This window comes from Camelus dromedarius, chromosome 16 (genome assembly GCF_036321535.1).
Source record: "Camelus dromedarius isolate mCamDro1 chromosome 16, mCamDro1.pat, whole genome shotgun sequence".
Taxonomy (NCBI): Eukaryota; Metazoa; Chordata; class Mammalia; order Artiodactyla; family Camelidae; genus Camelus; species Camelus dromedarius.
The window spans coordinates 27462307-27479933 of NC_087451.1; the positions used below are offsets into that span (position 1 = coordinate 27462307).

At 55.1% G+C, this 17627-nt stretch overlaps 1 protein-coding gene across 4 annotated transcripts in view; it reads left to right on the forward strand.

The window, feature by feature from the left end:
* Positions 1 to 1216: 1216 nt before the first annotated feature.
* Positions 1217 to 17627, forward strand: part of CSNK1D (casein kinase 1 delta) — a 33148-nt gene continuing 16737 nt past the window's right edge. Inside the window, exons 1-2 of one of the 4 annotated variants that reach the window (XM_031469421.2) lie at positions 1217 to 1610; positions 7219 to 7329. In XM_031469421.2, coding sequence (XP_031325281.1) covers positions 1535 to 1610; positions 7219 to 7329 — 187 coding nt within the window. In that variant the 5' untranslated portion in view covers positions 1217 to 1534. Of the gene's footprint in view, positions 1611 to 2093; positions 2240 to 7218; positions 7330 to 17627 lie in introns of those variants that run through there. The other 3 variants (XM_064495345.1, XM_031469420.2, XM_064495346.1) reach the window with 3 other exon arrangements.

A 17627-nucleotide genomic window follows, 5' to 3' on the forward strand; every position in this document is an offset into this window, starting at 1 on the left:
CTGATCACGGCCTGCCTGGCGGCCTCTCCTGTATCTTTGGGTACTGCAGTGTAGTGCTTAGGAGGTGATGCCTGCTACCCCAGCTTGACCTCCAACTATTTTTGAACAGGGGCCGCAGGACTGAGGCTAAGTGGTGTAGAGGGAAAGCTTGTGAATGGAGAAACCAGCCACTTTCCTCCTTTGCAACCAGGGTAGATGACCCTGAACGTCATCCACACCTGTATGTAACCCCTGTGCACAGAGTAGTATATTTGTTATATGTCCAGAAATATGTATTAATGTCTGGTTTTACGATTCTTTCTTTTTGACTGGGGTGGGAGATAGGCCTGGAGAAACATCAACATGAAAGTCATTCCTTCTGGGTTTGGGCACCTCTCTGCAGGCCTCCCTTCACAGTGATTTGACTCAAGAGTCCAGATCTATGAAGCTGGTCATCAGCCTGAACTTAAACACTTTTATTTTTTTTTTGCAAGTAAGAACCTCCAGATCCAAGGCAGACTAGATAAAAAAGTTGATTAGTCTCCAGGCGAGGGGACTGGAGAGGCAGGCAGTGTGGGCCTCACCCTTTAGGTCTGACACCAGGCCCTGGGACTGCTCTTCCTTCTGCCCTAGGCTTGAGTATGCTGTAGGCCCGGCACTTGGCACATAGGGCGGGAGGGGAACTGCACAGTGCACGATCCGGCCGGCTCAAGAGGCCTGGGCACAGCTGCGTCCTCCGTAGTCTGGCCTGTGTCACACCCCGCAGGCGCCGGCGCAGGGAGGATGACTCCCTCCTGGAGAGTCCCGAAAGCTAGGTTCCTGGGTCTGGAGGGACGAGCTCCGTCCCCTCTCTCCTTCCTGCAAAGGGCGCTGCCTGGAGTCCTGTCCCAGACCTGTGGCGAGGAGCCGCTGGCTTCCCAGACACCTGCAGGGACGGACCAAGCCCCTGCGCGAGCATGTGAATCCTGCATGCAGGAGGGAGCCAGGCGAGGGGATCTGTCGGCCCCGGACTGCTGCAGGAAGTGGGGCGCAAGGAGAGAATGGGGCTGGCCGGTCTGGCCGTGGGTCGGGAGGGCTCCGGAGTGCGCTGGCCCCAGCCCCGCCCCTCGAACGCGCTCGACCCACCCAGCCCTGTCGCCCGAGGTTGTGGCCCCGCCCCTACGGCAGTGTGGCCCCGGCCCCGCCCCCCGGTCAGCACGGTCACGCCCCTCCAGGTTGCTAAGGGAAGTGACGTCACAGCGCGATGGCGGCGGCTCCTTCAGGCAGCTGAAGGGGGTTTTAGGCCCGGGAGATCCGAGTCCATCCGCGGCAGGGAGAGGGCGAGCGGGGTTGGCGGGGGCCGGAGCAGGGGCAGCGGCGCTCGGACTGTCCCATCCGCCCCGTATTGAGGCGCTGGGAGCGGTGGGGCGGAGGGAAAGCGATGGTGAAAGCGGGGCCGTGAGGGGGGCGGAGCCGGGAGCCGGACCCGCAGTAGCGGCAGCAGCGGCGCCGCCTCCCCGAGCTCAGACCCAGGAAGCGGCCAGGAGGGCAGGAGCGATCCGGTCCCGCCGCCGCCATGGAGCTCAGAGTCGGGAACAGGTACCGGCTGGGCCGGAAGATCGGCAGCGGCTCCTTCGGAGACATCTATCTTGGTGAGGAGCCCCTCCCTTGGGGCTCGGGCTGGCGTCTGCCTGGCCCCGGGTCCGCTCCGGCGACCCCGCCCCCGGCGGCCAGACCCCGCCCCGGGACCCCCTGCGGACCCCGGACCCCGCCCCGGGGACCCGCTCCCGGCGGCGCTTGTAAGCCGGACCGCCTCTCCACCGGGCTCCCCAGGCAGGAACTTGCGGCCTTTTCGTGGGTCCGACCCTCGCTTCCGAGGGGTCTTGCCCCACCGTGCGCCCAGGGCCTCCGGGGAGGGGCCGGGACCGGGCGCGCCCAGTGTCCCCGCAGGCAGACAAAGGCTGTCGGCGGGCTTGCGGCCCCCGCGTCCTGCGCGCGCGGTGGGCACGGGGGAGGCCCGGCGCCGGCCGAGGCTCCTGGTGCCCCCGCGGTAGTGCGGCGCCGGCCGAGCGGCCCCTCCGGCCCGGGCGGGGCGGCCGGTCGAAGGCCGGTTGAGTACATGTTGCGCATCCAAGTTCCGTACGCGGCGCCCGGCGTACAGCAGAGTGACATTCAGGTGACTCCGGGCAAAGTCAGCGTTAAGGTGTCGGCAAAATCAGAGGCCAGTCAAGTGGCAAAGCTCTACTCGTGAGCTCGTCCTTTTGCTGGGAAAATTGTCAAGGTAGAGTGGACGATACGGGGTTAGAATGTTCTGGATTGTGTCAGTTCGCCGTGAAAGAATGCGCAGAGATACATGGGTGGTAAGAGGTTGGCTTGAACCTTCACGTTGGAAGTTGAAAAATAATTTATCGGCGTTTTTCAGAGGAGTTGTGTTTAAGTTGCTCCTTCCCACGCCGTTGGGGATGTCCAGCCTGGCACACGCTGTGTGTGCAGAGGGACTGTCCTTGCGCAGGTTTGGGGGTAAACATGCTCTGTGGCTGCGCAGCCCGCTCCGCAGTGTTCCTCTCTGGCTGGTGTGCTTGTCAGGGAGGGTCGGGCATAGCTTTGTGTGTCAGTAACGCTTCTGTTATGCCTTTCAGAGGGTCCCCAGTGCGTGTGCTCACCGCCCCATCCGTGCCTCTTGTCGCCTGGAGAGGACGCATGACCTCTGGGCTGACGGTCTGCGAGGAGCCCACGCTAGGGCAGTTCAGGACGGCTTTTGGTGCCCTACCCCGGGGTGCCCGTGTCACGCTGCTCTGTGCTTCACCGTCCTGCTGAGTAAAGTGTGCTTGAGAGACTCTTGGGTTTTGCTACTTAAATATTTATGTCCAGTAATCGGGGGCTGCCTTCTCAGCAGTGTTTTGGGAGGTGAATGCAAGCTGTTTGCCTTATTTATAGAACAATGGATTTTGGCAAAAGTTTTAATCCAGGATCTAGCGGCTGTACTGGAAGACCAGTCCATTTAGCCACCCTTACACGGGCATCAAAAAGTCAGTGTTTTGCAACTTTTTGTTCTCTGGTCTGAGGCCTTGCCAGCAGCCCTCTGCTTTCTAAAGCTGGTTTCAGTCACGTTGGGGAGCGTTGTCACCAAGTCGCTCATAGAAGTGTTGGGAGCTTTGTGGGAGACCCTGAGGGCTTACGCACAGCTGTGCCTCTGGGTGCACCAGGAGCGCTTGATACAGATCAGGCTGACCGGTCCCAGAGGGGTCTGTCCTCGGTCTCCTACATGCTTATTCTAGGAGAGGTGGACTGTGGCTCTCCCGCCCTTGTTTTGAGCACGCACACGGCCCGCTCATTGGAGCATACTGGGAGTTGCTTGTGGGGTTGGGCACAACTGATTTTTTTTTTCCATCAGCATTGGCCCTTGGCAGTCCCTTCAGGTTCTGTGCTACCCTACTGAGGAAATGTGAAGTGATCTTCTTTAGATTAAGGTGTGACTGGAATGGTGGGGCAGAGGAAACTCACCCTACACTGTAGTTAAAGGCCAAGGAGGGCAGATCCAAAGACTGGATGGACTGAGTCCTCTGTACCACAGTTTTTTTCTGTTTGTTAGCCAACTAATTAATCATTAGTGGGTCCTAGTCTTAAAAATTGGCATGTCCTCTGTATTCTGGTGCGACAATTAAAATCGTTCCTACTACTGTCACTTTGCTGAAGGTCACAATGCTCTTGACTCTTCCAGGTAGGTTCTCCTAGTTTTAAGCCTGGGGTTTGGGGTCTTGGATTTCCTCCTGGGACTTTTTCATGCTTTCAGCTGTTTGAAGCTGGGAGGAGGAAGAAGCTGTCCTTCAGGTTGCTGAGTGCTTTGTGGACCAAGAAGACCCAGTGCCGGCCCCCCTTTCCGGCTGCTTGCTGTGCTGACATGGGCAGGCAGCACTGTGCCCTGCTGGGTATTCCAGTCCTTACCTGACAGCGTGAGCCCCTGTTCCCCTGGAGCTCTGTTCTTGTCCTTATTTGTCTCCTGGGGACGGTGGCAGGGTCCTCGGACCCCCTTCCTTTGTCATAGACGGAATGGAGGTTTTCTCCTGCCAGCTGTTGGCATTTCTACTCGATCCTGTCACTTCATTGGTTTGTCAGAGGATGGCCTCGCCTGTCCACCTGTTACCCCGGTGGACTGTGGGGTCTGACTTCATAATGTACACAAATGCCTTTTGGGAGCGAAAGCTTAGTAACCTCTTCATGTTTGATTTTCATGTTTCTCCCACTACTGACTTTCATTTCTCTTTGGTGCACCTAGCTGAGTGTCTGGCACACAGTAGGGGCTCCAAAATGGGGGCTGGCCAGCCAGGAGAGGAGGGCAGTTTTCCCAGTTGTCTGCCCGTGTGTGTTAGGGTGGGGGCCCAAGCGTTTCCAGTGAGAAGTTGTGGTACCGTGTCTGCTGCCTTGTCAGTGGTTGCCCTGCGAGAGTGACCTTTGCCCTGCCACAGAGGCCTTGCCCCATCTCTTCGATAAGTTGGTCATCAGTTACCTTTCTGTCCCAGGACAGGGTCAAGCGTGGGGTTAAGTTCACTTAGTTTATCATCTGCCTTTGCTCAACCTGAGGGACATGATGTTGTTTTCCAAGGACCACAGACTCACCTCTTCCCCTGGTGAGGGGACTCCTGGCTGGCTGGCTCTGCAGCTGCACGGCAGAGCTGAGGTGTTTGGGAGACAGAACACCTCACTGTAAGCAGGCGCTGAGTAAACGTGCCGTGCCGCTTATTTTGACTTTCCCTGAACCTGGAACCCAGAGCTCAGTGGCATATTTTAGATTCTAGTTCCCCGTGTGGAAGTACTTCTTGTAGTCGCCTGTGTGCCCGACCAGGTTTGTCATTTCCAATCTGTTGCAGACCAGCACCTCTGTAAAATAAGACTGAAGGTTGCAGCAAAGTTACGTTGCTGTCCGAGCTCCTCGGAGCTTCCGCGCTGTCCTGCATCTGTCCCCTTGTGGGCTGGGGGCAGTTTAGACTGGACTTGGAGCAGCACTGCCAATGGAGCGCAGTCAGCCGAGGGAGGTGGGATGGGACTGCAGGGCTTGACTGGGGGACCACAGCTTTGCTCAGTGGTCGCTGTTTGCCTCCCATGGACTGCACACGACTTGAAGGTGTGCCGCTTCTCCTAGTGGGTGACGACCTCTCAGGGGAGGTGGCCCGGAGTATGTGCTGCGCACAGGTCTGTTTGGCAGAGAACCCCTGTCCAGCCTCTCCTCTTCGAGTCAGCAGACTCGGCGACCTTCCCATCTGTGGTCCTGTAGAGGGCTGGCTCTATTGTTGGTGTGCTCCTGGGGGAGGATGGAATTCATTCTGTGTTCCAGAGTTGCCTGTGGTCATTTGTCCCCAAGCCCCAGGATTGCAGGGTGACTGTCAGACATCAGCTTTACGAGGCACAGTGCACTTGAGCTGGAAGTGTTCTCAGCCTTCTTGTTCAGTGGGAGCTAGCTGGGTGGGCAGCTTGTGCAGGCCCCGGCTCTCTTGTCATTGAGGACGTGCCTCCTGGCGAGGGTGACAGTGCTCCCCACAGTCTTCGCTGCTCCTGCTTTGGGGTGCGGGGAGTTGCTGACGTAACTAGTGAGATGAGTCATCAGTTCCTCCTGGGCTGGTGAGTTCAGTTCAGAGTTCCAGGTCCTGCAGGAACTCTGAGTTCAGTTTTCATTTGCACAATACATTTTACGATGAAGTCATTTTTGTTGTAATTAGATAGATTGTCTCAACTTCAGGCCAGAAGGAGGAAGGAAGTGTATGCATTACCTGTCTTTCTTCTGAGTGCCCAGGAGTCTTTTGTGGAATGGAAAATGAAATTTTTAAATCTAGAATGGTCACTGGGAGTGATCAAATGGCGGTAATACCCATGGAACCCCCAGCACTGATGACCGGTTTCGGATCCAGGCTCGCTGGAAGCGGCTGCCTCTCAGGCTAGTCTGAGCGACCAGAGGAGGACGTTTCTCTCTTGTTCCTGAGCATTGCCTGAACGTGTGAACCCCAGCGGGCAGCTCTCCTGCAGGCCGCTGCTGTTCTGATGCTTGCCAGCCTTCTTCTGCCTATCCTCTGGGAATCTCAGAGTGCTTTGTCACCACTGACCCATTCATCCCCACAACTCCCTCATGAAACAAACGGCAGGTCTCCCCACCAAGCTCAGATAGAGGCTGGGTTGCCGAGGACTGGCCGGGTTGCTTTGCCCAGTAGGGTGAGTCTCCCTGGGAAGGCAGTGTCTCAGGTTCCATCTGGGCTGTTGGAGCCAGTGTTAACTCCTTCTCAAGTAATCGTGCTACTGGGAAGGATTACTGTGCTTATACTCAGAGGGAGCGAAGGTCTTGTAGTACAGCTGGGGCAGCTTGGCACACGGGAGTGTTCATGTGTGGAGCCTGGAGGGCGGTTGTCACACTTGCAGGTCCTTACTGGAGTAAGAAGAGAATGGCATTTTGAGATAAAAACTAATCTTAATCATGGGCTGGCAATCGGGAGGTATGAGTGCGTGGATTGCTGGTTTTAGCACAAAACTAGCAAAAGGTGAGTGAAAAGTGCACGTTGCATAGGTGTGGGTAAGGCTTTCAAAACAGAGCCTAGCCCTGGTCCAGTGATGTCCTTGTCCTCAGGAAGGGAGAGGTGTGCTGGGCCTCCCTGGGCCTGGCCTGGCCCGTGATGGGTGAGTGATAGCTCCTGCCACGTTGTGGGAAACAAGCCGCCTTGAGAGGCGCCTGGCCTGTTCAGAGCTGCACACAGCTCAGTACCGGGGCCGCACGGACGGGGATGGACTGAGGCTAGGTGGGTGTGCATCAGAAACCCAGCCTTCCCGCTAGAGAAAGGCTCACATGCCCAAAGGCCTGTCGAGGCAGCGTGGAGAAATGGGGCGTGCGGAATGTGTTGCTCTGGGGCTCTCCAGGGTCTGGCCTTGGATGGGTGAATCCAGGGCTGACCAACAGGCTGGAGAGGTTGGTTCAGACCAGAAAAGGTGAGAGTCCTCCAGAGAGAACCACAGGGCCTGTCTCTGGGTCCCCCGTGGTCAGAGTAGGGACACGCGGAAGTGTGCGGTAGAATGCCGAATAAGACTTTTCTGTACATACAAAATGTTCCTGTTGTAAAAAGTGACACTGACACCATCTTACGGTAGAGAGTAGAGTATGCCCATCCTTTGGTCTTTCTTGGAAGTTTCGGGTAGCCCTGGCTGTTTCTCCAGTGTGTTGCAGCCTTGGGTTGAGGGGAGGCACCAGATGATTAATGTTGGTGATTTTCTTTGTTTCCCAAGGTACGGACATTGCTGCAGGAGAAGAAGTTGCCATCAAGCTTGAGTGTGTCAAAACCAAACACCCTCAGCTCCACATCGAGAGCAAAATCTACAAGATGATGCAGGGAGGAGGTATGGTTTTTACCTGTTAAGAAAGAAAACCAAGGAGATGTGTTTGATGCTGGAGAACGCAGATACTGTTAATCAAAGTCTGGTTTATCTGGGAAGTGGAGGGGAATATTCACACCCGTGACCCCAGCGGGTGGCTTCCTTCAAGTACTATCCTGGAGGCCTACAGAGGGCCTCTGTCGACAAAGAGAAATGTCAGTTTATGCTTTTGCTTAAATGTTCCCTTAGCTTCATGGTACGTAACCATGTCTTTGAACGCAGGCTAGTGTGAGCGCCGACCTGGACACACTGCTGATCTTCCCGGGCCACCTCAGTCATGCCCACTGCTTTGGGATGGTCGCTGCAGACTCTCCTGAGTGAGACAGGGGCTTGAACTCAGCGGCCTCTGTGACCCCTCCCAGCTCAAGTCCTGTCCTGATTCTGGGACGCCTCCCCTTGGGCCTAAGGGTACCTGATACCAGAGAGTACCCATTCCCATGTCAGAGTCTGACTCTTGGAATTCTCCAGACACTGACATTGTTTGGCTAATGGAGCAGGAGGGGGTTTTATTGGGGGCCTCAGAGTCCTGAAGACACAGCAGTGTTCTGAAGGGTGTGCCCATGCCGCTCCCCAGGGAGCTCAGGAGGCCCAGGCCTGGCCCGCAGGGTCTTGAGCTGTCCCTGGGGACAGGGCTTCGTGTGTGAAGCCTGGCTGTGCTGTTTCCTCTCTGGGAGCTGTTTGAATCAGAACCCCCCCGGGGTACTTTCATAGTTTGGAGGGGGGCTCTCAGCACTTTGCGAAAGGAAAGCTTGTCTTCAGAGCCCGTGTTGGCCCTTTCGTCAGGTGGAAAGGGAGGGCTGGTGATGTGAGTCCTTGACATCCTTCCTTCACGAAGCCGTTTGACCTGTCCTGCTACCAGAAACCAACATTCTCAGCTTACACAGCACAAGGTGTCTCTTTAGGAGCAGATGCACCTCAAAGCAACACACACAGTCCTGTGAGACTGTTGCCTAGGGGTTGTCTGGTTCCTCCTGTCTTGGGTATCTCTTGTGTTCTCGAACGGCACACAGGAAGGACGCTCCTTGGCCCCTCGTGTGCCCAGGGCGGGGTGTGTCAGTGTGATGGCCCTCCAACAGCCGTCGACAGGCTTCTCAGGCACTGGGGACGGCCTGCACAGCTTTTAAGATGAGTAGAAACAGGTGACCTGGATGTGGCCTGGATGCTGGGGAGGAGCTTGGTGCCGGGCTGAACAAACATTCTGGCCGAGAAGCCGCATGTGCTCTGAGGGGCAGCACGTGTGAGAACTCAGAAGCTGGGCATCCGAGGAAGGAGAAGAGTCGGCTGATGCCTAGAGGGGCTGGCTGAGCAGACTAAGACTGAACAGAGCAGAGTTTACTAAGTTGGAACAGGGCTTCTCCTCCTTGGAAGCATTGCTGTTGGACATGGAAGCTGTCTTCTGCACGAAGGATGGGGGTGGGGCAGCATCCTCTGGGTCAGCAGCACCCCTCCCCCCAGTTGGGATGATCAGAAATGTCCCCAGACACTGTGAATGCCCCAGGGTACGCCATCACTTCCTGTTTGGAACCCCTGCTTCAGGACGTAAAGAATCACTTGCTCTCCGGGCCTTCCCACGTGCCTCCTCTAGGATCCTGGAAACCCACTAGGACTCTGGAAATAGATCTTCTCCAGTCTGGCCCTTCCCCACACATACTGGGTTTTACTCCTGTTTCATATGCGCGCGTGGTGGGTACTGTCAAGATGTAAAGTTGTCTGTTTTAGAAAACAGATTCTGTCCAGAAAAGCAGAGCACACCATCCTGGTAGGCAGTGTTCCGTGAACTCGTCCTGTGGCGGCAGAGGGGTGAGGGTCTGCTCTGCCTAGAAACCTCCCTGCTCACTTGGGTGCGTCTCTCTCTGCAGACTTACTCCTTCTGTGCTGAGTTCTGGGCTTCCCTGCAGGTGGTTGTTGCTGATGGCATGTAGGAGAAAGCTCAGAGCCCAGAGCTGCCTCTGGTGGTGGCCCTGCAGTGCTGAGCTAGAGAGGGCTGCTGCGCTCGGTCCCTCAAGCCACCTGGGGAGGGGTCGGCATTAGGAAAAAATCACGCTTTGGTTGGGGGATGAAATGGGTGCGGGGGTTCGATTGTACGGTGATATTTGGCAACCAGACTTACTGTGGTGATAACTTTTTGGCGTACACCAAGATTGAATTGTGTTGTACACTTGAAACTAACACGTTATGTATGAGTTTTACCTCAGTAGAAAGAAAGTCACACGCTAGTGTCAGGTATCGTTAAAAGCACGTTTACGCAGGCTGGCGTGTTCTCTGCCACACAGTTGTGTGCAGCAAGCATCATCAGCCTCACGTTACGAGTGAGGAAACTGCAGCTGTGTGACTTCCACAGGACACAGGTTGGAACTTGAGCCTTGTGGCTCCCAAGCCACTCCTGCAGGCAGCTGTCTGCTCCTGGGAAGGAGGGTAGCTGCCCTCCATGGTGGTCAGTGTCCAAGAATATGCCCCACATCTGGCTGGTGTGGTGGGTGAAAACCTGAAATAGCCGAAATCATTGTAAATTAGTATGTTGGTGAAGGACTTGGGTGGACACCGAGTTTTTATCCAAACCGAGTGGACCGTCAGCCCTAGAGGCTGCCTGCTCTTTGCAATCCTGATACCCTCCCAAAAATCTTCAGACCATGTCCTCCTCCAGGAAGCTCCTAGTGGAGACAGTTTAGTTCACAGCTGCTGCCTGTCAAGGCCCACAGTGGATGTGGGAGGGGAGAGGAGGCCTTTGTGTGAGAGAACCCCGGCCAGGGTTGGGGAGGCTCTGGGCCGCCGGTGCAGCGGAAGCAGCCACTCCCCCTGATCTCGCCGTGTCTCAGCCGCCTGGGCAGACAGCCCTCACCTGCGTTACGCAGCAGTTCATGGCTCCAGAGAATGTACGTAGCTCGTGGGTGTCAGGAATCTGGAGTGGACCCCAGAGCCCCCAGCTGCATGAGGGAGGAAGCAGGACGCCCCTGGGCCCCCTGCAGCCCACAGCCTGCCCCTCAGCCCTTGCCTAGTTTGTCTTTAAATTTTTGTTCCTTTATCAGCCTGTAAGAACTTTGTTTTTAAAAATCTGATGATGTTGCCCAGAAACATTTGGCAGTTGTATTTACAGTTGTGTTAAGGTTGAGTTGCCAAACACTTCAGGAAAAATTGTATTGGTGTTAACCCCGAGTCCCCATATTTGTGTTGAAATGTCCCACAAGTTAAATGGAAGGCACTTACCTGGCACTGTCCCTCATTTCTCACCCCCAAGTGTGTGTTTTGGACCCTATGAGGGAAAAGTATCAAGTGTGCAGAGCTACACGTCACAGTCCAAGTGACACATTTCCCATCCTAAGGGTGCATGGGTGGGGCAGCTGCGTGTCCCTGGCAGGACTGGGTACAGGGCAGCCTCTGCTGGCTGTTTTCCAGCCCTGGCAGCCTCGGTGTCCTGCACCAGCCCTGGGGCAGCACTCTGGCAGCAGGTGCATTTTCACATTCCTGACCTCGCTGCAGCAGGTGTCCAAGGCCACCGAGCAGCAGTCTGTGGACAGGCTGTGGGAACACTCTTAGAGTGGCTTTATAGCTGATTGCTTCCTGGGCCCTCCCCACTTAGTTTGCAGACAGTCTGCTTAGGGTGAAGCGGGCTACGCAGCATCCTCCTCTTCCAGCTGGAGAACTGAGCACGAGCACCTTGTCCACGGATGACGTGTTGGTGGTGCCAGGTGGACCATCAGAGCGGATGGGCAGTGAGGCCCGTGTCTTCTCAGCTCACACACTCTTGAGTACCCGTGATACAGTCTTGCTGGGTGTGTGCTGCGACTGTCCTCTTTGACCCACTGTGCTCCTGAGGTTCTTTCGTGTTGACAGCGGTAGTTCTGTGGCTTTCTTGCTGTTTGTAGACTCTTCTGTCTCCGTGAGCAGCCCTCCTGGTGCTGAGCCGTGGCTGCCTTCCAGTGTTCTGCTCTTAAGAGTGGTGCCTTAACGACTCCCTAGTCCCTGTCTCCTGGTGCACAGTCTGGGAGGGGGGCTGGGTTTCATGGCCAGGGCAGTGCTTGGCCTGCGGGGTCCGCAGGGACACGTCCTGAGGTGGTTTCGCGCGGTGACGCCCCCACCTGCACGATGTCAGGGCCCCTGTCGGACCCACGTTGTCTTTAGCCTCGTTACTGTTCTCTTCAGTGTGACCCAGGGTGTCCCAGCTAGCACAGAAGAGGGACTTAAAGATAAGAATGGAGAAGGAAGAAATAAAACTGTTACTTGCACACAATCTAACTTTCTGCATAGGTTAGAGCATTGAGCCCTGTAGTTTAAGATCAAAATGTAAAATCCGTTCATTTCATTTCGCCAACAACCAGCAGTTGTAGGTGACAGGGAACAGGGAGGGGGCGGGTCAGCATGTCAGTGGCGAGCGGAAGTGCTGGCCCAGCTGCCGAGTCTCCGCCCTCCAGGCCTGGGGCTGAGTCTCCTTTGGTCCAGGAGCAAGGGGAGGGGTCCAGGAGAGGGCAGACCCCTCCCTCCTTGTAAAGTCAAGATGCCAAACACAGCTCTAGCGTCGAGCGATGAACATAGAATTACATTTGTCTGCCTCCTGTTAAACAGTCTTGTGGCCACTTTGACCTAAATTTCTTGTACCTGCACAGACTTTCCTGAGTGACCTGGAGAGACAGTAAGTAACCTTTCTCTTTGGTCTCCTGACCCCACTTCCTGCATGGAAGCCGCCCTGCCTCTCTCTATCCAGGGGTGAGAGGTGAATGTAGGTTTGGCCCGTCCAGATGCAGCCGTGTGCTTGTCATCAGTCGGGGTGGTCTTGCCTCCAGAGGTTGGGAGCGGGGCGCAGAGTGTTCCCACTTCTTCGGCACTTTCGCACAAATCACTGAAGGGCTGTGGAGACACCCCACATACTAAGTGTGCAGGTGTGTGCGCCTTTCGGGGGGGTAGAGGAGGGATTGGGGGAGGAGTCGCATTTTTAGGACAGAGTATCTGGTCTGAAATAGGAGAAGGGAACACAGAAGGAAGGATGGCTCAAGGCCCCCCGTTGACAGGGCCTCCCCCAAGTCTGCATTTCACATCCTTTGCCTGGTGCAGGACCTTGTGTCTGGCTGTTTTTCTTCAATACAATATGAAGTTTATAAACAACAAAACTCCAGAAGAACATGGGGGAAGACCAATGAGGCTACCTAGTGGCTCATGAAGTCCCCTCCAGCCCCCACAGACTAACGAGAGGGGCAGCAGCTGGGTGGCAGAACCTGGCATCAGACACGCACACCCCCGCCCGCGCTTCCACACGTCCACCCCGTCCCGACACTGACCGCTGCTGCTGCGGGCAGGACGCTGGCGCCAGGCACTGTGGAGAAGCCCTCGCTGAGGTCTCAGGGAGCCTCAAGGGTGGAGGGTTTTGGTCCTTGCTGCATACGGCCACCCAGCAGCTCGGGGTGGGCAGAGGTACCCTTCAAACTGTTTTTTCCCAACACACAGGACCCTGATGAAGGACCGGGGAGGGGCAGCAAGATTGGCAGTTGGGACCCGGGATCCCTCATCACAGACAACCCTGCCCCGGCCTCGGCTTCCTCGCGGCGTCTTCACTCAGCCCCGGCCTTCCTGACCTGTCCATGCTGCCCTCCCTGTCCAGGCCGATTCCCAGTCTTCCAGTCAGAGCAGATCAAGTCACGGGGCCGCATGGTTCAGACCTATCTCCCGTGGAACTCTGAAGATGGAGGGGGTTCGAGAGGACACTGGGGCAGAGAAGCCAGGTCTCATCGGCAAAAGTGAGGTGGTTCATCAGGTTCTGGCCTCCAAAAAATTGTTCTCGGTGGCAAGGCATCAAAAGGTACGCATGCTGTGCAGTCCCGGGGCCCCTGCCGCCTCCCCCGAGAGCACTCCTGCCTGAACGTGCACCGGAGACCGAAGTCCTCAGAACGTTGGCATCGAGGGAAGAGTTAACACACAGGACGGGTGATGCGCACACAGTTACTGCAGTTGGCATCCTGAGAAAGCGGGACCCCAGGGAGCAGCAAGCAAGTGCTGCTGGCCCAGAGCGGGTGAGCAGGAGCCCCTCCTCTCAACCCCTTGCCCAGCGGCCCCCTGCACCCTGCCCCACCACCCTGCCTTGGCACTGGGTCCGGAGGAGGCCAGCGTGGAAACCCTGCTCAGCACTGAGGGCCCCTCCCAGAGAGCAAGTGGCCTGTGCTCCTATCTCGCACTTAATCTCCTCGCTCCGACACAAGAAGTAATTGTCACTGCATATCCTTTAGAGAGAAGCCATCTCTCAGTGCCGTTTTGAAAAGCTATAAATTTGGGGTGAAGACTCCAGTAAATACACTGGCTCTGGGGGGACGCCCCTGACAGCCTCAGGCACCTGCGCAGAGCCCCTCCCCGCCCCCTGCCAAGGGTGATGCCTGAGACCCAAGGCCAGGCCCTTACCCACCTTTCCCTTGTTTCCCCACTGTGCTCCTCTAACCCTTATGAGCACAGAAGACTGCCCCACTCACTGTGGCTCCATTCTGGACCTCGTAGAGCTGCACTCTCCTCTTCCTGGAAGTAGATTGGCGTTGCCTGTAAGCTGGGGCCACCATGTGGCTGGTGTGCTGTGGCGGGGGCAGCAGCTTGATTCCTTGGCGCACTGGCCTAGACCTCCCCATATCCTCCCCAGCCTGTCTCCCCCCGTCTTCCTCCTGCCCCTCGGTACCTCTCACTCCTGACACAGAACACCCACCAGGGCGCTAGACGAGTGAGTCCAGACCCTTGGCCGACTTTGAAAGGTCAGCTCCACTGCCTCGTCCTCCAAACTCTGGAAGCCTTGTGTGTGCAGCTGACTAGGGGGCTCAAAAGACATTGACTTGGAGGTCAAGTGTGACCCCAGCGTGCTCTTCGTGGACAGGAAGCTAAACCCCAAGTGCATGGTGACCCACTTCCAGGTGCTGGCCCTGCACAGCAGCTGTGGCTCCTCTGCCCCTTGGCGCCCCACCTGCAAACAGCTGTTAGGACACAGAGCCCATGGTCACTGGCCCCTAGACCTTGGACAGGTGGTTACTGGCCCCAGTGAAGTCCAGAGACCAAAGTATGGTTCTTAAAATACTCTTTACAGTAGTGTAAAACGGAACAGGGATAAATCATAAACCAGGTGTGACCAGTGTGCAGAAGAATTTCAAAAGGTCATTGGATAAAAGAAAATTTTTTCAATTTAAAAAGGAAAAAAAATTAAACTTTATTGGAGTGGGAAGGGACAGACTGGGATTTCAAAATGCAGAAAAGGTAAACAAGATTGTACTGTGTAGCACAGGGAAATATATACAGGATCTTGTGACTCACAGCGAAAGAGAATGTGACAATGAATGTATCTATGTTCATGTATAACTGAAAAATTGTGCTCTACACTGGAATTTGACACAACATTGTAGAATGACTATAACAATAAAAAAAAGTTAAATAAAAAACTTTGTTGGAGGATGCTGATGAGGACTTGAACTAGTGGAGACGTTCTTTTCATGCAGAGAAAGACTCAGCAAGATGTCATCTCCCAGAGCTGCTCTGAGTCCAGTGAGATTCCAGTTGCAGCCTAGCAGGGCTCTTCTCCCCGGGAGACGGGGTGACCAAGACGGGAACACCACACTCACAGAAAGTGCCTGGAGCCAGTGACAACCCAGCACCCGGATTGGGGCTTCTAGAATCACTCCCTCCCCAGAGGAGCTGAGGTCCCAGGGTGGGGCAGGAAGAGAGGGCGAATCTGGAGCAGGTCGTGGCTGAAAGGAAAGAGGTGCTCAGAAACCGAGGGGCACGAGTCCAGAGGACACGGGAGCGAGCTTGAAGCGGCATCTGTTGGCCAGCCTTGGGACAGTTAGAGCCACAGAATGAGGAACGGATGTTGACACGAGGAGGGAAGGAGGACTCCTGAGTCCAGAGTCTCACACGTGTGCTCATGCACAGTGAAGCTCCGCAGAAGTGCAGACGGAACCGTTGGAAAGTCCCACTTTGCAGCCTCGGTTCTGGTGTTGATGGGCTTAGGCGGAGGTCAGAGATGGATGCAGACACAACTTCAGGTTGAATTCCCAATTGAGAACCATTCTACAAAACTGACCTGAACTCTTCAGAATGTCTGTGGTGAAAGGTGGAAAAACTGTTCTAGACTAAGCATGGGGACTACACGGCAGTGCTTGGTCCTAGATGGGATGCTGGGTAGGGGGCCACTGTGAGGGACGTCATTGGGACACGCAGGTGAGGAGGTGTGAGTGTGGGCTGTGTCAGTGTTCGGAGTGTCACGTGTGGTTGACTACGGTGCTGTGCCCCCCACTTGGGGACATGCAGATGGTGGTGTCACCATCGGTGGGAGGGGTCTTTTGAACACGGTGCCGAGGACACTGGGAGTCCTGCCTCACCTCACCCAAAACCCACTTCCAGCTGCAGCAGGAGATTTCACTGTGAAGAGCAAGACAAGAGCACCTTGATTTTTTAAATCGCCATCATTGAGGTGTAACAGACTTCATCTATTTTGACCGCGTCATTTGAGAAGTTTTGCGGTGTGTGTGCCTTCGGGAAACCACTGCCATAATCAAGATGGTGCGCATACCCCTCACCCTCCAGGTTTTTGGGTCCCTTTGTGGTTCCTCTGCCCCGCCCTCTGTCCCCAGGTCACGTTTCTCGGCTTCTGTCACCCTAAGTTAGTTTGCATTTCCTAGAGTTCCCTGTACGAGTAGTAATACTGTGTGTATTTTTGAGATTTCACATGTGCATTGGTGGTTACTCCTTTTCGTTGCTGAGAGGTATTCCCCTGTGTGTCTGTCTCTGTCTTGCACCTGTTCGTGGGCAGCTGGGTTGGCTGCAGCTTTCAGATTTTCTGGACGGGGTGTAGCTCAGCAGTAGCTGAGTACTTGCCTGCAGGTACTCCGGACAAAGCTGCTGCGAGCTCTTGTGCAGGTGTCTGTGGCTGCTCGTCCCCCCCTCCTGGGGGAGTGTGTAGGAATGGAGTCCAAAGTGGGCTCCTGTTTTCCCTCTCAGAAGCTGCTACACCGCACTGGGTCCTGCCGCGCTGTAAGCGGCAGGCAAGTCTCTGACCTGTCCGCTTCACCCAGGTTACTGAGGGTATTGGCATGAAGATGTTCATCACGCTTCCTGCTAGCTTTGTAATGTTTCTAGAACCTAGTGAGGTCACCTCTCACTCTTGGTGTTGGTGATTTGTGCCTTCTGTTTTCTCTTGATCAGTCTGTTGAGAGATTGATCAATAATTTTCTCAGAGAACCAGCTTTGGTGTCAGTTACTTTCTCTGTTGTATCTCTGTTCTCTGTTTCGTTGGTTTCTGCTGTGATCTTTTATTTCCTTTCTGTTGGCTTAGGGTTTAATTAGCTATCTTCTTACGGAGGAAGCTGAGATCGTTGGTCTGTCTTTTCCAGGAGAGGTGCTTCGTGGCTGTAAATTTCCCTCCTGGAGCAGCATTCATAAGTCCTGATATGTTTTCATCTCCATGTAGTTCAGATGCTCATCCCTTTTTGACTTGATCCTTCATCCATGGGTTATTTTGAGGTGTATTTTTTAGCTTCCATATCCTCGGGAATTTTCCAGAGAGCTCTTACTTCTTCAGAGAATATGTGTTGCATAACTTGAACCCTTCTGACGACTTTACTGAGGCTTGTTTTATGTCCAGAGTGAGGTGTGTCTGGATAAATGCCCCGTGTGCACTTGAGAAGGAGGTGGGTTCTGCTACTGCGAGGACCTCGTGAAGTCTGCCGCTAGGTTGTGGCTTGTCTGTCTCCTTGCAATTCTGCTTCGTGAATGTTGAAGCTCTGTTGTCAGCTGCGTAAGTGCTTAGAATTGTTGCGTTCTCTTGATGGATGGACGCCGGCTTCAGTGAGGTGGCGGTGACCTCCCTGGAAGCTCTCCGCGCCAGCCACGGCGCCGGGAGCCCACGCGGCAGCCCTCTGCCCCTCGCCTGCTGCTGGTGTGCGGACTCACTGTGCAGCTGTGACCTGCTGTGTCTGAAGCGCATCACTGCAGGCGGCGCGCAAGCTGGTGCTTGCTCTTCTGTCTCGTCCGCAGAGGTTTTCCTTGTTTGGGTCATTTAGACTGTTCACACGCCACTAGCGTGACTAATGGCAAGATTAGGTTTGCTGTTAGTCTTTGTCTCATTTGGTCTTTGTTTCATTTTCCCTCCTTTTTTGCCTTATTTTGGATTAATCAAGGTTTTTTTACATTTCTTAATCATTTTTCTTCTGATGAGCCCGTGTTGAATTGTTGAACTCGCTCCGTGTTGTTGTTTTGTGGCCGAGGTAGGGTTTACCATGTGCATCGCTGACGGGTCAGTCACGTCCTCC